Raw genomic sequence first — 20,563 nt, 5'->3', positions numbered from 1 at the left:
ACTAAGCTTTTTCAACAACCAAATGCACCACAGAAAAGACCACATTTTTAGATTTATTTTGGTCCAAATTCGTGCACCAATTTTTTTTTTTCTGTCGAAATAACAAAGAGAAAGCGAAGGTCAGAAATTTGTCCTTTAAATTTTCCACCAGCCACATGGATGATTTTATTTTATTATTGGGAGTCTTCCTGCAAGTCTTTCTCTACCAACATCTCAGTTCCCTCAAATCAGCAATTACATTAAATTGTACGATTTTGATTTACATTAAAAAACGATTTTTGTTTGCACGAACTTTCAAAAGTGTATAAATTAAGTAGAGGATTCTTTATTAATTTGAGCGATAGAAAAGAATATGACAATTGTTTCATAAGTTAACCTGAATAATTGACATTACAAATAAAGTCACACATTTATAATTATTTTATTTACATTTGAGTCATTTGTAAACATGAGTGTTGTTGAGAATGGAATGATGCTTTTGTGCGAACCCAACATCAATTTATCAGATGATAAAAATGAGATTTAAAAATTGTATCAACAACTAACATCTGACTAACTTGAACCAATTCTTCTCTGACCACAGATGAACAATAATAATCATAGTTTCTTAAATGTGTTGATGTATACATATCTTGAAAATGTTATGTATAGCCGCCTGAACCATACGTACTGAGAAAAGTGGATTTTCATGCACTTCTGAAATAGAAAGGATAATAGATTGAGTAATTTTAATAAATCATCTAATTTGAGTTATACATATATAATTTATAATTATAAATATTAATTATTATAACAAATATTTATTAGAATAAAAAAAAAAATTTTAATACATCCTAGTTAACTAAACTAAAATTAGGGTTACTTTGTAATTAATTATTAGACTCATATACGAAGAATTAAAAACATGCTTTTTATTTATAATTAATTTTTTTAAAAATCATCTAGTTTGAATTATACATATATAATTTATAATAATAACAATAAATATTTATTGTTATAAGAAATACTTATTATATAACAGAAATAAATATTTTTTATAGATCCTAGTTAACTAAACTAAAATTAGTGTTACTTAATAATATATTATTTGACTCATACACTAAGAATTAAAACATACTTTTTATTTATAAGTCGTTTATCGTCGTATTAGTATAGATCCTAGTTAAGTATAGAGTAACACTAATAAGTATAGTAATTAAGTAACACTAATTTTAGTTTAGTATAGATCCTAGTTAACTAAACTAACATTAGTGTTACTTAATAATTAATTATTTGACTCATACACTAAAAATTAAAACATACTTTTTATTTATAAGTCGTTTATTTGTGTTAAAGTTATTTAGCGTGATCTAAAGGGAATATTTTAAATTCACCTAAGTGGTGAAATTTAAATTCCCTGAAGTTAGGTGAAAGTGTAATTGCAACAACCCAATTTCGGAAAACTGGCGAAAGTTTAGAATAATTTTGAAGAAAGATTAATTATCTAAACTAAACTCAGTGGCACGACAGCCCAAAGAGGATCAAGGCCTACTGTGTCCATCTCAGTTTTCTTGACCGTGGGCTCTGGGGTACAGGAGATGTTCCGTTTGGGTGCCAATTATAGAACCTCCAGTGTTTAGTCCCTAAGCATGCTAAGCACTCATTTTATCAACTCACTGAAGGGAGGAAAGGATGAATCAACCTTGGCCGGCCCAAGGACTAAATCAAAGACCTGTGGCACGAGAGCGCAAAGGTTTAGTAATCTAGTATCTAAAATTTGGTTTTCAAGATAATTGGACAATCTAGAATTTAATTATATAGAACAGATTTAAATCTTGTAAAATATTTTTAATTAAAATAAAATAATTTCTTTAAAAATCGTATTTTTTTTAGTCTTATATTTATTATTTGTTTAAATTTTTACAAAACAAATCGGCTAAGAAATATTCTATTTCGGTACAGGGCTTTTCTAATTTTATAGCATATTTAAAAATACAGAAATAGCAGTTCACACTATTTTGGCACAAAGAGTTAAACTTACCCAAGTAATTTTAACATCTTGGTAACTTGAAATGACACAAAATTCATCTTGAAGATAATTTAGGAGAGCAAATAAAAATGCAAAATATTTCTGCAATATTGACACTGACTTCAATAAATAAACATCACAGTCTGCAATATAAATTAGATACTTCAGAATATTATGTCATAATAAAATAATCTAGTTGGTTGAAACAATTTTAAGTATATCTTGTGTAATGGATACAAAGTAAAAATTAGCTTTTATCTCATGAAATATGTTTCAAAAGAAAGGAAAATAAAAAAGAATACAGATATTTATCAGATTCTACATTTTTCACAAAAAGTAATTTTTTTCTTTTTTACTTTTTAACAAATAAAAAAAATGATAACACTATGATATATTTAGCGATTTGATATATTTAGCGATTTTCTGATATTTAAAGAAATTGAAAAATTATGCTCCCTGAAAATTATCGAAAATTGTAAATAATGCACAATTGAACTGCGAAAATAAAACAGGTATTTTGTATGCAATCTTTTTTTAAATTTTTTTTTTTTTAGAATAAATTAAAATTTAGTTTTAGTTTACGAAGTTTGTATTAGTTAAGTTTGTATTATATGTTAACCTTTTATAAGGCTGTGAGTATACATCCCACATACTGGATTAATTTTTAAAAATGTAGATCGGACTGCACTAATCATAGGGGGGGGGGGCCCACCTATGATTAGTGCAGACATCTGTTGCTAACTTTAGAAGGAAAAAAACTTCCAATGGAAGGCTTTGTTTGCATAAATGTGGGTAACAATAAAGGTTAGCCAACTCACGAAGAAAAAAGAAAGGTCCTAAAAATCAAATTAATTTTAGGTCATAAGTAAAATGAACTTATTTTCATAAATCAATCTCAATCCCAAAAATATTTTAACCTATAACAAAATGCCCTATTTAAAGCTAACACACATTGAAATTAATAAAAATAGAGTTAAAAAAAATATATGTCTCACCTATAGGGATCAATGATTCTGCATTCAAATACCTAGAAGATAAGAAATAAAATTTTAAAAAATGAATAAGAATTCTATAAAAAAAAATTTCCTGGTTGATAAACAAACATAAATGACTCACTTTAATCCTTCACAAATGGCAATATGATTTGAATGACCGCTTACACCACCTTCGTCAAACGAGATGATCTGAGAAATTTGAATAAAAATTATATACAAGTAGCAAGGATGAAGGGCAACTTCAAATACATACTTATAAACCAAGAGGTTAGAAAAAAAATTTTAGCACCACAGAAATGCTTTAAAAATTCATAAGAACCCTTGAAAATAAAATTAACATTTTGTGGAATTTAGACCGAAAATGTTTTTTTTGCATTAACTTCCCAAAATCACTAAACATATGTACTTAAAAAACTTGTTTTCTTTAACCATATAAATTAAAGAAAAATTTTTCACTTTATATTTTTTAAATGTATAAACTCACTTGCCGTAGATTGTTTTATAACTATAATTATTTAAACATCAAGTTTAATTGGGAGAATGACACATTCTCCCAATAAACATTAACTCAACTTTAATGGATGAGGAGCTCAGTTGAATATCATCTTCTACGTTTGAATCATCGTTTTCGTTGTTTCTAGTAACACTTGGTGCATGTTATTCTCGAGAAACAGAGTCTCAGACCCCTATCTAGATTCTTATAGATTTGAAACAGTAAGGAGTTTTACTTACTGAGGATCAATTATTACTACGGATAAGAAAAAACCGACTCTATCTGGCAAATAGGGCTGACTATGCAATGAGAAGATTTATTAAATCTGTGTTTCTTTCTAAAACTGTTGTCAGGCCAGTCTTGACATATGCGTCAGAAGTTCGGACAATGACAAAACACCAGGAAAATTATATCGCAATATTTGAGAGAAAGATTTTGCTGAGTATACTTGGTGGTGCAAATGAAAACAATAACTGGAGAAGGACATTTAACTTTAAACTGTACAAGATTTATAAACAACCAGATATTATTAAATACATAAAAATAAATAGAATGAATTAGAAGGCCCATGTGATTCGAATGAGCGATGACAATTCATTTAAAAAGATATTGCTTTTTAGACTCACTGGATTCATGGGCTGATTCAGGAGTCTGATTTTCTTGCAATTAGTGAAAATAAGTGGAGATCACAGATAAATCAGAAGTCTTTATGGAGAAATCTTCAGAGGAAGGCATTGGTCCACATTGCGATGTTTGGACAAATATGATGATGATATAATGACACTTGAACATGCCAAGCTCATCAGCCATTGCCCTTGTGATTTAAGTCAGAAAGAAAGGCCTTACGTTTGACAAGAGAAGGGTGAAAGAATGATTTTGCACAGATTCGTGGATAGATGGCAGCACCACTCATTTTTAAACACAATTTAAATATAGATCTGAAGGAGAATGAAATTTTCTCCAAGCCTGCTCAACAATCGACCCCAGGATTTTCGATACTACAGACTTAACGAGCATACAAATAGGAAGTATATTGTAGAAAGCGAAACTCAAAAATTTAACATGAAATTCAAGAAAGGGAGGGAAATAAATACTGCTCTCTCACATCCACGAATTCTTATAGAGTATTCCACAAAATATGGCCAAAGAGTGTTAAACTTACAATCTTACAGTTTAGTAATATTATAATCAATTTTACAAAATGATAACTGACTAATGTATACTAAAAATGAATGAGTTAAACTTACAACATTTGCTGAAAGTTTAAAAGAATACTTCAGAATTATTTTCCCAACTTTGATTTGATTCCACTTTCTCTTTGGATTGTCAGGAAGTTGGCTGCAAATAACAAAAAAAAAAAACTGTATTGTACTAAATAATCAACTTTACTCAACTATATTTTAATAATTAAATGCTGATAGAAATTTCAAATACTGTGGTGTTTGTGGCATTTGCACGAGGTAGTAAACATTCAATATTTAAAAGCGTAAACATTCAGCAGTAAACATTCAATATTTAAAAGCATAAACATTCAGCAGTAAACATTCAATATTTAAAAGCGTAATTTATTAGTAATACTAATTGTGAAGGTGGTTAGTCCAGTATTTATACGGGAGGTAACACCATTGTAGTATTTAAGCATATTTTGGCTGTAGCAGATACACTTGCATTTCTTACAACTGAGTAATGTTTTATATGAGAGAATTAAACAAAATCATTTAAAGAAATATTATTGCTTTATTATTTTGTAAATATTATTAGAAACAATATCGCAAAGTGCAAAAGCCGCCAGTCCTAAGGCCAAGAATTCAAACCTAAAAGTAAAGTTCCCAACATACAGTCAGGAGCATGGGAGGAGATCCATGGTTGGCGATTTATCGAAAGATAAAATAGCCAAAAACAAAACCAACACGGAATAATTGACATAAATTTGAATTAATTTGATTATAACTTAATCACCAAAAAAATAGCAAGAATTAACATAACCCTGTAACTGAAACATTTTTGTGGTAAGAGAAATAAGAGTTATAAATAGATTTTGATGTTATATTTAGACGTGACGTTGAATTAATTAGTTTAACATTATTGTATTGTATTGTATTGTATTGAATTCAAAAGTTAGCCATTACATTGATTGTTAAGAAGAGAATAAAAAATTTATATTTGCTTTTTATCAAATGTACTAAAGATTAAATAATTAGTTTAAATAAATTAAAATCAGATTACAAACATTTAAAAAAAAAATTTATGAAATTAAAGTAAATTTTAAAAGCTAGGAGATATGTAATGCCTATTATGGCATCACATCAATTAACAACATTTAATTTAGAAATACAGAAGTTGTGTTTTAATGCAACACTAGCTAGTGAGAGGAATAGGAAGAGGAGATTTGATAGTGATGATAATTTATAAACATAGCCTCAAACATCCTAACACACCACAAATACTTTGGTATCTTGTTATTGATAACTAGAAAAAAAGATAACACTTCATGACCGCACTAACAAAAGTTAACACTAGACGAGGTTAAATTGAGTAAAAATCTAATAAACCAGAAGAATTCTTTAAATAGAAAATAAATACTATTGAATTCTACTAATTCAAACCAATTAGCATTATCACCTGTTAAAAAAAACAGAAAATTTGCAATAGAAAAAATTTCAATTGTGATGGATGTACAGTGAGCAAAACAATAAACGGACCACCCTGAATAACTTTTGATCTTATGATTGGATCTTGTTCTAAGGTTCATTCTTAATGGTTCAAGAGATGACCTCATATATGTTAATCAATTAGAGCAGACGATATTTTCAGTTGCGAAAGTTTAAGTTATAGTCCTAATAGTTTGGTCAAGAGAGTGGTTCAAAGTTTGAACCCCTTAATGCTAAATTCATTTTTTGCTTAATTCGCCATATCTCAAAAAAATTTTAAGTGAATTAAAAATTTTTTTTGCATACAATTATAAAATTCTTTTAGTCAAACAACTTTTAGTAAGCCTAATTTTTATTAGTTTATTTCATAATAGTCAAAAGAATTTTGAATCGTAAGGTATACAATTTTTTACATAATTTTAAAAAATGTATTTGAATGTAAAGAATGTATAAAGTAACATGGCAAAATACAAAATTTGAGAAAAATTGGTCAAATAGTTCTTGAGAAATTGTATTTTAAAAATATGACTTTTTCAAAATTTAATTTTCCAGAAACTATTCAACCAATTTTGCTCTTTTTTTCGTAATTTTTCATTTAAAATTGCATTATTTAAAATGAAGTAAAAAATTGTATACCTTATAATTCAAATTTTTTTCGTCTATTATTAAATAAAATAATAACCATGTACTAAAAAAGTTATATTTCACAATAGGAACAAACTTTGTAATTGTATACAAAAATTTTTGAATTTGCTTAAAAATTTCTCAAAAGATGGCGAAATATGCAGAAATTAAAATTAATATAAAGGGGTCCAAACTTTGGACCGCTCTCCCGACCAAACTTCTAGGACCATTTTCCCCAGATTGTGACTACCCCTATATTTTGGAGGTCAGAAATCCGAATTTGTTGACAAAAAAGGCATGTTTATACAGAGAAAGTACATTTTTGTGTCTGATTCTGTAATTTAAAATATCGACTACACTAATTAATTTGATTATTTGAGGTCGCTCCATCAAACCATTAAGATTGATTCCTAGAATGTGAAGATCTAATCACTAGACCAAAAGTTATTAAGGGTGGTGCATTTTTTTATTCTGCACAGTGTACAAGACAAAGCTGCGTCTTTCAATTGTGTTATATTGCAATGCAATGAAATTTCAATGGTAAACTTTTGTTTTAGAAAACAAAGTTAGGAATGCAGTTGAATATATTCATTTATGACATTATATTATTAGATGATTATTACTGGACTTGAATTGAGAGTATTGTTTTCGTGACGAAAAACACACAAGTCTGTGATTTGTTTATCATGTCACATTATTGTAATCAGATTATTTGAAAATCCGATTATGATAATTTTGTACATAAAGTTTCTGTTGACAAAAACAATACAAGTTAAATACTTATTTTATGTAACAAAGGTATGTTTGCATTTGAATGCTTTTATTTCTTATGTAATATTGTAAGGTAGGGGTGCACAACCTGCGGCCCGCGGGCCAAATGCGGTCCTTCGACTACTGAAGTGCGGCCCGCGAGAGCTTCTAAACACAATAATTTTTTTTTAAAAAAAATTGCAATTTTTAATCGCACTTTTAAGTCATCACGTTTTGACACAATCAATTTTAGCAGATTCTTTAGTAAATGTTCGTTTAACGCGCTTTCTTGAAGCCGAATTTATCGTAAATATAAATGATTTTTTTTAAACAGTTATTTCCGCTTTTCTACGTGATTTTGAAAATTCCGAATTTTTATTACGACGCGAGTTTCAGATCGCAAATTTAAATAATCACTTTTTGTGCACTTTATTTGTGACGATTTCATCTTAAATCTAGGTGATTATTTTTTATTTTTTTGCATTTCTTTCTTTTTTTTCAAAACTTTTTTTCTCGGCAGTTATTGCTACGCGTTCCCACGTATTATAAAAAATTCCAATTATTCTGTTACGACATGCAAATTTTAAATCATGCATTTGAAGCGCTTTATTCGTGCTGAGTTCAGCATAAATATATTTTTTCCTAATTATTTCCATACTTTTCCTCGTGATTTTGACGATCCCGTTATTTAACTATGATGTTATTACGACACGTGATTGTTAATCACGCAATTAAATAATCACTTTTTGATACGGTATTATGGTACAGTTTTATAGTAAATCCTAATTATTTTTCCTTCGTTTTTATTTCCGCAACGAATATGATTTGGTCGAATGTGGTAATGAATTGTGATTTGATCAAAAACCAAATATTCGGCAAAAAGAGAAGAAAAAATCTATTGAACGCCGTACACTTGGGGCCAAATAGCAAAATCTTTTAGCAGTGTAGCAACACTGAAACTAAAATTTCAATGCTCAGAATAGTATTTCCTGCTAAAACGTATTCATAAATTACCTCTAAAAAATAAGGCCAATCAAGAAAGTTTTTGAAAATGTCGAAAAGCGAAACAGAGAACATAAAAATCAATCTTAATTTTTGAAATTTTTTTTTAAAGCTGAACATCTCAGTTTTTCAATTACCAGAAAAAGCCAAGAAAAAAGTATTAAGTCAACAGAAATGCTATTAAAAACTACTGCGTTTTAATGAAAGCGTCTAAAAAAAGTTTTTTTTTTATTTGAAGAAAATAAAAAGATGGAAAAAATTTTCTTAATTTTTTAAGTGAAAATCTTATGCCGAAAATCTCAATTTAAATTTTTCTCATAGCCATAATTTTAAAAGAAAAAAAATTGCTATAAAATAAATTTTATTTGCAACTTTATTTTTAAAAAAAATGCTGAGTCATAATAAAAATGCCTAAAAAAAGAAAAACAGAAGAAACAAATTTTTCTTAGTTCCTGAAACAAAACTTTAATACTGAAAATCACACTTTTCTATGTTACTGGTTATTTATATTACAGTGCAGGGAAAGAGCGATAATAAATTAATAGTATGAGACGTTCTGTTAAAATGTTGGGTTATAATAAAAACTGCAAAAAATGGATCCTTCTCAATTCTCAAAGTATCGAAAATATGACAAAATTGACTTGTCTGATTAGAATTTTTAAAAAAAATAATATCTATAAAAATTCAAAAATAAAAAAAACTTAGAAAAATACATTTCTAAAAAATATTCTGCCAAATATTTGACTGATCATTCAACCAACTGAATTTTTCGCAGAAGGGCCAAATATTCGTAACATCCCTCCCTAATTTAACTGCAATGTTATTGCAACTTGAGAAATTCATAAAATGGCGGAAAACGTGAATTTTTAAACTGCTCACTGTTTGTAGTTCAGATTTCAATTTTTTGTTGCTTGTGATCTTTTTCGATAAAAAAAGGAAAATGTTTACGTTATAAAAAATCTAATAATTAATGAAATAAAATAATAAAGTACATTACAAAATAAGCATTGAATTTCATTTTGAACTATCACAGTTTTGATTTTATTTTAGGCTTTTGTTTAAAACCTATAAATTTTCTTCAATTAAAATATTTAATTTGAATTTATATTACTTAATTACGACTAAAATTTTCCTACTTTCATTCTGTGGGCATTGCAGTTTTTTTTAATTTATTAGAATTTAATTCTAAAATGAGTTTTCATATTGCATGATATGATAAAAAAAAATATTTCTTTTCTTCAATGTTTATTTATTTTGAAAAATCTATTGTTCATATGATAAAAATTGTTTTTTTTGTTTGTTTTTTTTTGTGAAAAAAAAATTTATCAAGTTTTTTTATTTTTGAATGAATTCTAATAATGGAACTACTAAGTTATTGATATTACTAAGCTTATTGATAAAAAAAATGGAATGCTAATGTTTAAATAAACATTATTACATTTGTCATTAGCATGTCTAAATACATGTGCGGCCCTTCGTTAGCCAACCTGCTGTGCAAGTGGCCCTTCACTCAAAAAGGTTGTGCACCCCTATTGTAAGGTGATTATTTTTATACTCATATTATTTGATTTATTCACTTGATACACAACTTACAAACACACAGCTGATTCCGACATATTTCTTAAAAGCAATGAGCAGAAATTTTGAGTTTAAATTCTGAGTTTTTTTTTTTTTTTTTAAATTGAAAATTGTTCTTAAAACTAAGTAATGATGACAGGCAGGTAAAAAAAAGTAATTTTTCTAACAAGAATACAAGCACCTCACCAACTGTCAACACTAAATGAAAGATTTGATGGAGAAAAAATTGTTCAATGCTAATAAAAACCACCCTAATCGGGGGTGAGTGAAAAACCCTGAAACTTTTATCGGCAAAAAATGGATATCAAATTATTAATTTATATAGCAGACATATTTTGTATTCAACATAATTTTTTTTTAAATAAGATTTATAATTAAATTACTTACCAATGAAGAATATCACACTATTATAGTAACTAATTTAAGAAAAAAATCTTAGTTCTTACAAAAATCTAGTTGTTGGATTTTTAAAATTGTGTGAATATGAATCGAGATATTAGATTTTAAAATCGCGTGAATAAAAATCGCGATATTGAATTTCAAAAACACGTGATTACGAATCACAAAGCATAGCTTTCAAAACAGGTGAAAATACGAAAACTGACATTTGATATTACAAATGCATGAATTCAGATCACAATATTACACATTGAAAACGCGAGAATACGAATTGTGATGTTGGATTTTAAATTCGTGGGAATACGAATAACATTATTTAATTTTAAAAACGCGTGAATATATATCGCGACACTGGATTTTTAAACCAAACAGCAATGTACTACTTTTAAACCACGTGAATATGAATCGGAACGTGCAAATTTTAAATTAGATAAATTCAAAAATCGATGCTAGATATTAAAACCCTGTAAATAAGAAATTGCGATATTTGCGGATTCCGGTGCAGTTCCAAATATTCAAAATGGCGAAAATCCGCCAAACCAAAAGGATCATATTGGCGGATTTTGGCCCATTGACGAAAGAATCATGCGTATGTAAGAATCATGTGTATGTCTCATTATCAGGAGTTAAAGGAAGTTTATTAGTGGGAATTAGCTCTTTTAGTTTGAGGAATTCCGTAAAAGTTTCGTCCAATTATAAGTTTTTGATTAGCAGCAGTCTAAGAACCAATGCTCTTGAGAAACATGGAATTCCCTCATATTCCTAGAAAAATTATACGCTCTGCTCCTAATTTTAAGACTCAGAAGGAGAATATAAAAACCCGGAATTACGAGGTACACCCGGAATACGATCACCCTGCCTAATCACACATTTCTACTTTAGAAATGTATGAGTCGTACATCTGCTTTTCGAGCATGGTAATTCACGCACGGCACAGGGGACTTCACGAAATGGTTCATAAAAATATTCAAGAAAAGTCTTAAAAGATCAATGTTCAAGAAAGAATTTTAAATTTTTCAGTAATTTCATTAATTAAAAGCTTTGATCAAAATATCTTGTTAAATCGAGGGGCACCCTAAAACAGAATTGGCTAAAATAAATTTTTCTTCGATTATCAGCATAGCAAGTATGTAAATTAAATTAAGATTACTTAATGATATTCAAAAAAAATTTTATCAAATTTTGTGATGGGTGAAAATCGTAGCATTGAAACCTGGGGCAAAAAAAAAAACTTTTGATGATTTTCAGACTTAAACCCACAACTGACTTGGAAAAAAAAAATAAACAAAAAGGACCAACTCAATGAGTATAATTTATAGTCACTCCTAAACAAACCTCAATACATAATTTTTAAATTTTTGGAAGTTTAAACGCCACATATTAATTAACTATTGGCACCTTAGTGATTATAGTTATTACATACAGATACTGAAACATCCTGTGATATTGAGGTTTGAAACTAGAAGATATGTAATTATAAGCCAAGAGGATTAGTAATATATATTTTTTACCTGTGTTCAATAATTGTTAAGTTACCTCCAGGAATTCCAAGAGTCTGACAACTCTTCCTCAACTCCTGCTTTCGTACATTACTTTCAAACTGGTATCCACCTAATCACAAATATGAACAAACATTGCAATTTGAAATATTTAAATAAAAGCTTATATACAGTCCACTCACATTAATGTGAATACCACCTACTTTTGCTGTCAACATGAAATAACCAATCACAGAAGGCAGTACGTATAAAAAAAAGTGTCCGAGGGAACCGGAAAACATTGCAAAAACAGAGCGATTCATCAGATATCCAAAAGAGCAAGATCATTGGCTACGACGCCATTTACTCCTACACGTAAATTGTTTTTTCTCAAGAAGATCGCGTCTATCCACAGGACAATGTATCATACCATACAGCTTGTAGCAAACGAGTGTGTTTCAAAGAGCACAAGCATGAGTTTACCATACTCCTCTAGCCATGAAACTTCTCAGGCTGAAACCCAATTGAGAATCAGAGGAATCACTTTGAATGGGTTGTTCGTACCATCAATCCTCAACTGTGTAACCTAGCGCAGCTGGCGTTTTATTTTATTTTATAACCGCCGTCGAACAGCCGACCCAATTTTGGGTCTACGACTACCAACGTTTAACTCCTTAGCCTTGTAATTTTGAACCTATTCTAGTACACAAGGGAACTCTTGGATCAAGTATTAGGAGAAATTTACCCTTGTGGAGGACTTTTTGATGAAACTAAACTGCATTTGCTTTACATCAGGAGGAAAACCACAAAACCTCTCACGGTGAACCTGACGGCAAAGGGACTCTAACCCATGATCCGTCTACAACTGAAGATATTTTACGCCTGTACTGTGGTTCGTGCAAGTTGGGTGAGGAATTTGAATCCGTCAGTCATCGCTGGGATTCGAACCCGGTTGGAGAGGACATGACTCAACATCTTATTGAACACCTTGAAGAACCTAATTGGCTCTCTTCTTTCGCATTTCACAGTAGTCAACTCTGCCAAAAGTAGTTATTTTGGCTTTTGACAGGAGGTCACATTAACGTGACTGGATTGTGAAATAAAACGAGATAATATTATGCTTAAAATTAATTGGGGAGATTTTTGTATCATGATCTGAGGCAGAATAATCACCCAGTCTTGACAACTACAAACATTTAAAAAAAAATCACAGTATTCAAAAGGTATACCTCATATCTACCCCTGGAAAACATCTATGTGCTTTTTCTTAAAAAATTTACAATCTATTATGCACGTTGGCGATTACAGTTGGAATAACAAATCACGATATGGAAATATCCCCAACTAATTATAATTTATAAAATATCTTTAATAAATAATTACCAGATGATAAACACAGCACATAAACTTCATAGTTTCTTCTCAGAATACTTAAAATTGTGGGAGCGAAAAACATACATTCATCATCAGGATGTGCAATTACAAAAAGAACAGTACTTTTCTTTTTAATAAAAATAGAAGGTTTGCGATAAATTAAAAATATGTAACCAAGTGACAAAATAGTCACAAAAGATAAAATCAACCAAATCATTACCAGATTTTAATGAACTGCAAGTGAGCAACATAAAATAAGTACATATTAAAAAATACAAATCGCAACTACTTTAAGTAATTTTTTTTTTTTTTTTATGGAAAAAATGAGAATTTTTCAAGTATCTAAATTGAAATCATGCATGCAAGATTAATCCACTTTTGCTTATAAATTTTTTTGGTTGTTCAAGTCACCAAAAATAATTATTAAAGAACGAAAGATCAAAAACATAGGTCGAAAAGCATTTGTTCTTTTTTTCCCCCATAAAAACAACAAAATATCAAGAGTGTTTTGAAATAGTGTTTTGAAGAATTACACTAAACAGTTTAATCAGTTGCTGTTCATATATTATAAAAAAGTCAACTTGGTTGATAGAAAAAAGATGCGATTCAGTGTTCGGAAATGTTCATTTCATTGTATTATTTTTCTTAAAAATACTTATTCCAAAAACTGTTCCTAAACCTTTGTAGTAGGCATGTTCACTTATGCATTAGTAGTTAGTGTTAAACTATACTTTGATTTTTAATACTCAATTTGATTAATAATAACTATGATTTTTATTGATTAAAAATAACTATGAGAAGTTATTATTTTTAGTTACTTTGTTATATTTTAATGAAATTTGAAGGGCTTCTTAAAACAACTAAATGGGACTAAAAAACAATTGAAGTGAAGCATACGTAAATTTATTTACAAACATCTACAAGCGTGTTCGGTATTTATTCACATGTGGTGTGTTATCATAGAGATTTTCCTGAAAACAACTATATTATGCCACTTGTACGAAATTTAACAGCATACTCCGATAGTGGAGAGTATTTAGCTTATTCAAGTCCGGATGGATGCCTAAAAATCTGGGAGACAGCAACAGGGGTATTAAAGCAAGAATATACTCCAAGTTCCCATTTATCAGCAACATGCTCTTCTTTATCATGGGGACCTTTTTCAAATCTGGTAATCAATACTGTATTGATATGCAAATAGTCTTAGTAAAATTTTGTGAAAAACCGAAATGAAAATTTAGAAACAGTGAATTAACAATTATAATGAATGGACTATTATAATTACAACAATCATTACTAACAATTAAAATGACTGAACAATTATAATTGCAACAATCATTATTAACAATTATAATAAATTTGAACTTAATATTTATTATGGGGATATTATCATTCTCTATGTTTCAAAAAAACATCTTTTTAATTTATTGTTTATGACAAAGAGACCTGTTAAATGGTATTTCAGGAAAAGTAGTTTTCCTGATAAGAAATATTTTGTCTTGATATTTTGGTGTGTTTTCAGAACATCCCAGGTTCTACGAAAACAAATGCGGATTTTAAAACGACTATACCAAGAATTGAAATGTTTGAATTTTACTTTATCAGTATCTTATCTTTTTATTTTAATTAATTAGGCAGTAAAAATCACGCCCGGTGGCTGAGTGGTGGCACTTTGTGCCAAAGGTCCTGGGTTCGATCTGACTGAGTCTGAGTCTTTCATTTTTTTCAATGGGTCGATAAAATGAGTACCAAGCATGCTTGGGAATAAATAATGGGCATTCGGCTGACCAGCCAACCAGAAGATCTGCTCCCCAAAGACTAATGTCAAAAAAACGGAAATGGACATAGTAGGCCTTGGCAGTCTATGGGCTGTTGCGCCACTGAGTCTGGTTTAGTAGTAGTAAGTAAAAATCACAAAAGCAGATAGTTTTGCCTTAACGTTTTTGTGAGTTATGAATTTAACATTGTCAAATATTTGTGATAAGGAATTTGGGTGTCATATGTTTATTTATTATTATCAATAAATGAAGTTACACATCTTGTAGGGTAGAATCTTATAGTTTCACAATTATTGCTTAGTCTCCTTTATCTTATTTTAAAGTTGATAGTTTCCAATCAATATTACAGTAATTGTATAGAATTTTAAGTCAGGAATTTCATAAACAGCATATTCTCTGTATTTTCATTTTGAGAAATCCCTAATTCTAATATTATTCAATTAAGGAAGTCTTGAACTTAATTACAAGTTTTAATTAAATATTTTTATCGAAATATTAACTATTTGATACTAGTTATTTAATTTTTTATTTATGTGACCAAGTCCTAATACAGATAGAATTTGCTATCGTTTATCGATGCTTTCAACAACAACAACAAAAAAAATTTCAGCACTATCAGTGTTCACACAATTTGCATGTCAAGGAAAGAAAGGGATGAATTTGGATAAATTCTATTTGGGATGATTTCCCCCAATGTTAGTTGTGAAGTTGTAAACTCAAACCCAAGTGTAATGGTGCCCACAGAAACAGCTTCTGTAGAAAGAATGTTTTCCAGAATAAAATTTTGTAATGAAAAAGTGGGGACAATGGCCTCATTTAAATGAAAATATTATTTTAAAGAAAATATTACGTAGTCTATAAATAGCAATATCAAAGCTATCTTTAACAACAAGAAGTTGATACTTACTGATAACTGACAAGAGTGGTCAGGGAAAGTTTGTTTTCAACTAGAAAAAGTAGAATTTTTTTTTTACTTCAAAATACATTTCCTAATTTATTTAATTAAGAAATTTAATTGAAATAAACATGTTTTACACTATTTAGAAAAATGTAGAATATTATAGGAACTAATAGGACAGTAGGAATAGTCTAATGGGACATCTAAATTTATATTGACTGGCATTAAATCATGCATGATTTATTTAAAAGAATAATGTTTTATTAAAGAGTATTACAACAGCAGCTTTAAAAAAATTGACACTGTCTGAAGAAATTAGTTGGAATTGTTATTTTTAACAAAACTATATATTAAGTTATTAATTAATAAAATGTATTAAACTATGTTTTATGAACAGGTTGGGGTGTTTGAATAATATAGATATAAATAATTACAAGTCAATATAAATCATCCCAACTGCACAGCAGAATTACTTTAGCTCATAATTTAAATTTATTTCATGTATATAAATTTCTTTGAAAATGTTACTTTGCATAACATATAAGTTGAGTGAAATATGAACTTTAGAAATGCTTTGTAAAGATTGATTGTGGATTTTGATCCTTTTCAGAAACAGTCCAAAAAAGTAAGAGGATCCCATGCAGGAGCATATGCAGAAATTTTAAATTTGCGTCTAGTTGCAATGGGGACCATGGTTGGTGATATATTATTGTACAGTTTTACAAATGCAGATCTTTTTACTGATTTGGTAAGTTTCAAACACATCTTATTGGTTCATGTAAAGCAAATTGTGTATAGGTTTATGAAAATTTCTTCATTGAAATTAGGTCTGATTTTATTAAAATTCTTCTGAAATTAAAAAAAAAAAAAGCTTTTTTTTTTTTATTTACAAAAAAAATTATAAGTTGCTAACACATCTAAATAATGCAATGAAATATTTTCAAGTGTGTTAAGTTTTCATTTCTTCTAACCTTTTCTCTTGATTACTGAATTTTATTATTTCACAATAATCAATATATGGGTTAGAGGGATGAGTTCAGGCCTGCATTTGGTTGTTCGAACCCTGAGAATTTTAATCAGAGTCAGCCCAAGATTCACAGGATTACTTAGAGCGTCATATAAAAGCCTATACCTGCCAAGTCTCATGTTTTTAACGAAGGGTCCTGAATTTTACAACTATCTCCTGTTTACCTATATATACACAAATTTCTCTATATTCGTTGAAGAATTTATTTAAAAAAAATTTTGGTGATAAAATATCCACCAATGGCAAAAATACTACTCTTATTCCGCAACAGATAATGCTTTTGCCAGTACTGCAGTATGTTGACTATTTATAGTTTAAGTAATTATAAATAATGGTTCAAAAACATCTTCATTAAATTAAGATTTCTATACATGTTTTTTACTTTGCTAAATGTAAGTGCTTATATTATTTCCAATTTTTTATTTTCTCATTTTGACTTACATGATTATCCATGATGTATCAAAACTTTACTCATAGCACGAAAAATTACGTTAGTAAAATCTCAGTTATTTACTTCTTCGATGTTGACAGGCTTGATAAACCAAATTTTGCCACTCAAAAAAGAAAAAAGATTTTTATCTGAAAAAAAATCTTTTGACAATTAGTGTTAGCAGAAATTAAGTATAATGATTCTAAGTTTCGCTTATATTTTTCGTTCCAATTTTTCATATGTTGTAAACCAATTCAATTTCTGGCTGCATGTAAATAATGATATGACATGCCTGCCTAATCAATAGAAAGAGAAACGTGTTTTACATTTATAAAGACTTTCTGCTTAAGAGGAAGGTTTGAAAATGAATTTTTCACATTGGTTTAACATTAGGCATTGTTATAATTCAAACTGTATATAATTCCATTGTTTTTTCTAATGTATCAAAGGCATTTGCATTTTTTAAGTAATTATTTATCTTTGATCAATTATGTCACGTAAGCATAGGCTAAATCAACATGAGGTAATGTCATTCAATTAATAGTTTACAAATTATCTGAAATTATATGCTTTTTTTTATTGTGATATTTTTGAAACATTTTTCTATAAACATAAATAATTAAAAATCAACAATAATTGAACTTAAAAAAAACTAAATTATGTACTTAAGTGGTAGATTAATGGAGAAAAAACTTCTAAAAACTTTTTTCTTAATCTAAAAATGTATAGTCACAGGGAAGGACATAATGAAAAATATTAGAGTTAGTTTAGTTTTTTCGATTGTAGTGGCATAAGCATTGCTGTTTTTTGAATGATTGCATAGTCATAAATAATACTGATTTATTGATTATTTGCATTTTGTTTTACCATGAACGAAGGATGGGTATTAAATTAATATGCATACATTTATTTTTTTCATGTAGAGTGGTGGTCACACTGGAGTTGTTAATGATGTTGTCTGGTATGCTGATACTTTATATAGTTGTTCAGATGATCATCATATTATTATTTGGAATGTTTCTGAAAGTTGTATTAAAATGTGAGTATAGCTACCAATACAAATTAGTCATTTACCAGAATAGATATGCTTTTCAGGTTTACTTGATTTTAAATTTAGCAAATGTTCCAACCTGTTGTTTCTGTACTGCTTTAAATGTTTATGCTTTAGATGCTCACAGAATTGGCAAAAACAATTAGACATTTTTCTGAGGATGAAAAAATATGTTTTTACTTAACAGTTAAATTTCAAGCGAGAAAAAGTTATAAACTGTAAGCACCATGGAAAAATCAGGTTTTTCCCAAGATGGTAAAATATCATGCCAACTGTAGAAATACGTGCCTTCATTAAAAAATCTCCACATTACTTGTTTTTTTTTTTTTTTTTTTTTGTTTGAATTTTGAATTTTGCTATTATATAAATTATTGCTGGTAAATTTTAACTTTTTCTTTTAATTTTTATTGCTCATTTTATTTTATTTATTTTAAAACTTATTGTGACTTTTCAAAAGACAATACCTTTTATAAACTTTCATACTCAAAGAAACTGGTTTTGTATATATTTTTCTTAGTATACTTATTTATTTTCTTTAACAGTGGTTACATTTAGGTCATTCTTAATCTATGTTATCAGTAACATTTTTCAAAAAATAAATTGTGTTATTTAAAGAATTATGTCGAAAATTATTAAATGAATAGAAATTTTTAAAAAAAAAATTTCTTACTGCCAAGTAATGGCTAGTTTTATGTGATAAAATTAGTTAAAGAATCTTAAAAACATATATTGTAAAAATAATAAACCAGTAAAAAAAGTGCAGGACTTGATTGAAAAGTTTTAACGAAATGTTAAAAATATTTCTTTGTGCAAAAACCATTGAATATTTATAATAGCATGTAGTATTAGTTACTAGAGAATAATCATAATCTCAACAAAACATGTATTGTCTAGTCTTAAATATAACTTAAAATAACTTGCAAAATTTATATACCAAAATAATTTTTTTATCCTGAAAAAATCTAACTTTAATGTCGTTTGGTTTTACATGCTTCAGTAGCATCGAGGATTCATAAGTCATAAAACCTGTGCAAAACTCTTTGCATTTTTAAATTTATAAAAACCATACAGAAAAAATTAATTTTTTTCAGTATAAGATTTTTAAATTATGGTCAGTATACCACATATATATATATATATATATATATATATATATATATATATATATATATATATATATATATATATATATATATTTCTTTTTTTGATTAAATATTAAAATAAACAAACCTAATCACTATTTTTCTTAAAGGTCACTTTTTTTATCATTTTCATTTCTATTACTTTCTTATTTTCATTAGTATCGCTTTTATCAAACGTCACTTTTGAAAAAAAAATTAATACAATGCTTTATTTTTTAATAGGAAATGGAAAGCTCATACTGGACCTATTTATTCTATTTGTGTTGTTGATGACAATAACATTCTTTCTGCCAGCAATTCTATCCAATGGTGGGACATCAAGCAAAAGTCTGTTTTAAAGGTAAATTAAAAGAAAATTATTTTTCAGTATGTAAAATTAATAACTTTTGATCAAATGATGATATTTTCAATCTTATTGGACTTTCCCAATTAATTAATGTGGGTAATATTTTAAGCTACAAAATCAGATAAAAGAACCCTACTTTTTCAGGATAAATGTGCCCTTTTCCCCCCTAAGAATTAAGATTCTTGACCCTTGAAATACTAATGGTAACTAAAGTCTAGAAAATATGGTTCCAATAGTTTGGACAGGAGAGCATTTAAAATTTATAACTGTTCATAATCATAGCAAATAATGTCTTAATCCTGGCTTAGTAACTGATGAGCAAATTTTTGCATGATATCTATTTAAATTTAAAATAAGAAAGAAACTTTTAAAATTACAAAATGAAGTAGAATTCTGCATTAACATGAGGAAATTATATTTAATGCTCTAATTCCTAACGAGTGTTCTGTTAATAAAGAAAGTAGTGTTTCTCTAAAATATAAAAGTATTTAAATAATTGGTTTTATTTTGTTATAAAAATTGTCATCTGATTCTTTAGA

The 20,563-nt window shown here is 28.2% G+C and overlaps 2 protein-coding genes across 3 annotated transcripts in view; one reads left to right on the top strand and one right to left on the bottom strand.

Annotated features, from left to right (window-relative positions):
* Nucleotides 1-402: 402 nt before the first annotated feature.
* PIG-L (phosphatidylinositol glycan anchor biosynthesis class L) lies at nt 403-14,020 on the bottom strand. Its single transcript, XM_016051778.4, has 7 exons — nt 13,362-14,020; nt 12,012-12,111; nt 4,744-4,834; nt 3,125-3,192; nt 3,004-3,035; nt 2,021-2,151; nt 403-696 (listed from the first exon to the last, which is right to left on the bottom strand). The coding sequence occupies exons 1-7, from the start codon at nt 13,567-13,569 to the stop codon at nt 598-600; spliced, it is 729 nt and encodes a 242-aa protein (XP_015907264.3). The 5' UTR covers nt 13,570-14,020; the 3' UTR covers nt 403-597.
* LOC107439255 (WD repeat-containing protein 43) overlaps nt 14,010-20,563 on the top strand; it is a 28,004-nt gene continuing 21,450 nt past the window's right edge. The window contains exons 1-4 of one of the 2 annotated variants that reach the window (XM_043043519.3): nt 14,010-14,523; nt 16,639-16,776; nt 18,409-18,524; nt 19,901-20,018. In XM_043043519.3, coding sequence (XP_042899453.1) covers nt 14,341-14,523; nt 16,639-16,776; nt 18,409-18,524; nt 19,901-20,018 — 555 coding nt within the window. In that variant the 5' untranslated portion in view covers nt 14,010-14,340. Of the gene's footprint in view, nt 14,524-15,201; nt 15,253-16,638; nt 16,777-18,408; nt 18,525-19,900; nt 20,019-20,563 lie in introns of those variants that run through there. The other variant, XM_087160595.1, reaches the window with a different exon arrangement.

The sequence above is a fragment of the Parasteatoda tepidariorum genome, chromosome 4, assembly GCF_982258835.1.
Source record: "Parasteatoda tepidariorum strain Cologne lab strain chromosome 4, Ptep-v5.0, whole genome shotgun sequence".
Lineage (NCBI taxonomy): Eukaryota > Metazoa > Arthropoda > Arachnida > Araneae > Theridiidae > Parasteatoda > Parasteatoda tepidariorum.
Note: the sequence above shows the minus strand (reverse complement) of the source record. Positions and strands in the feature narration are given on the sequence as shown.

Coding starts and splice junctions, on each gene's coding strand:
- PIG-L (XM_016051778.4), bottom strand. CDS start 13,569: ATGATTTGGTTGATTTTATCTTTTGTGACTATTTTGTCACTTGGTTAC. Junction 12,112..13,361: donor TGTGCTGTGTTTATCATCTG/GTAATTATTTAT, acceptor ATTTGTGATTAG/GTGGATACCAGTTTGAAAGT. Junction 4,835..12,011: donor TTAACAATTATTGAACACAG/GTAAAAAATATA, acceptor TGTTATTTGCAG/CCAACTTCCTGACAATCCAA.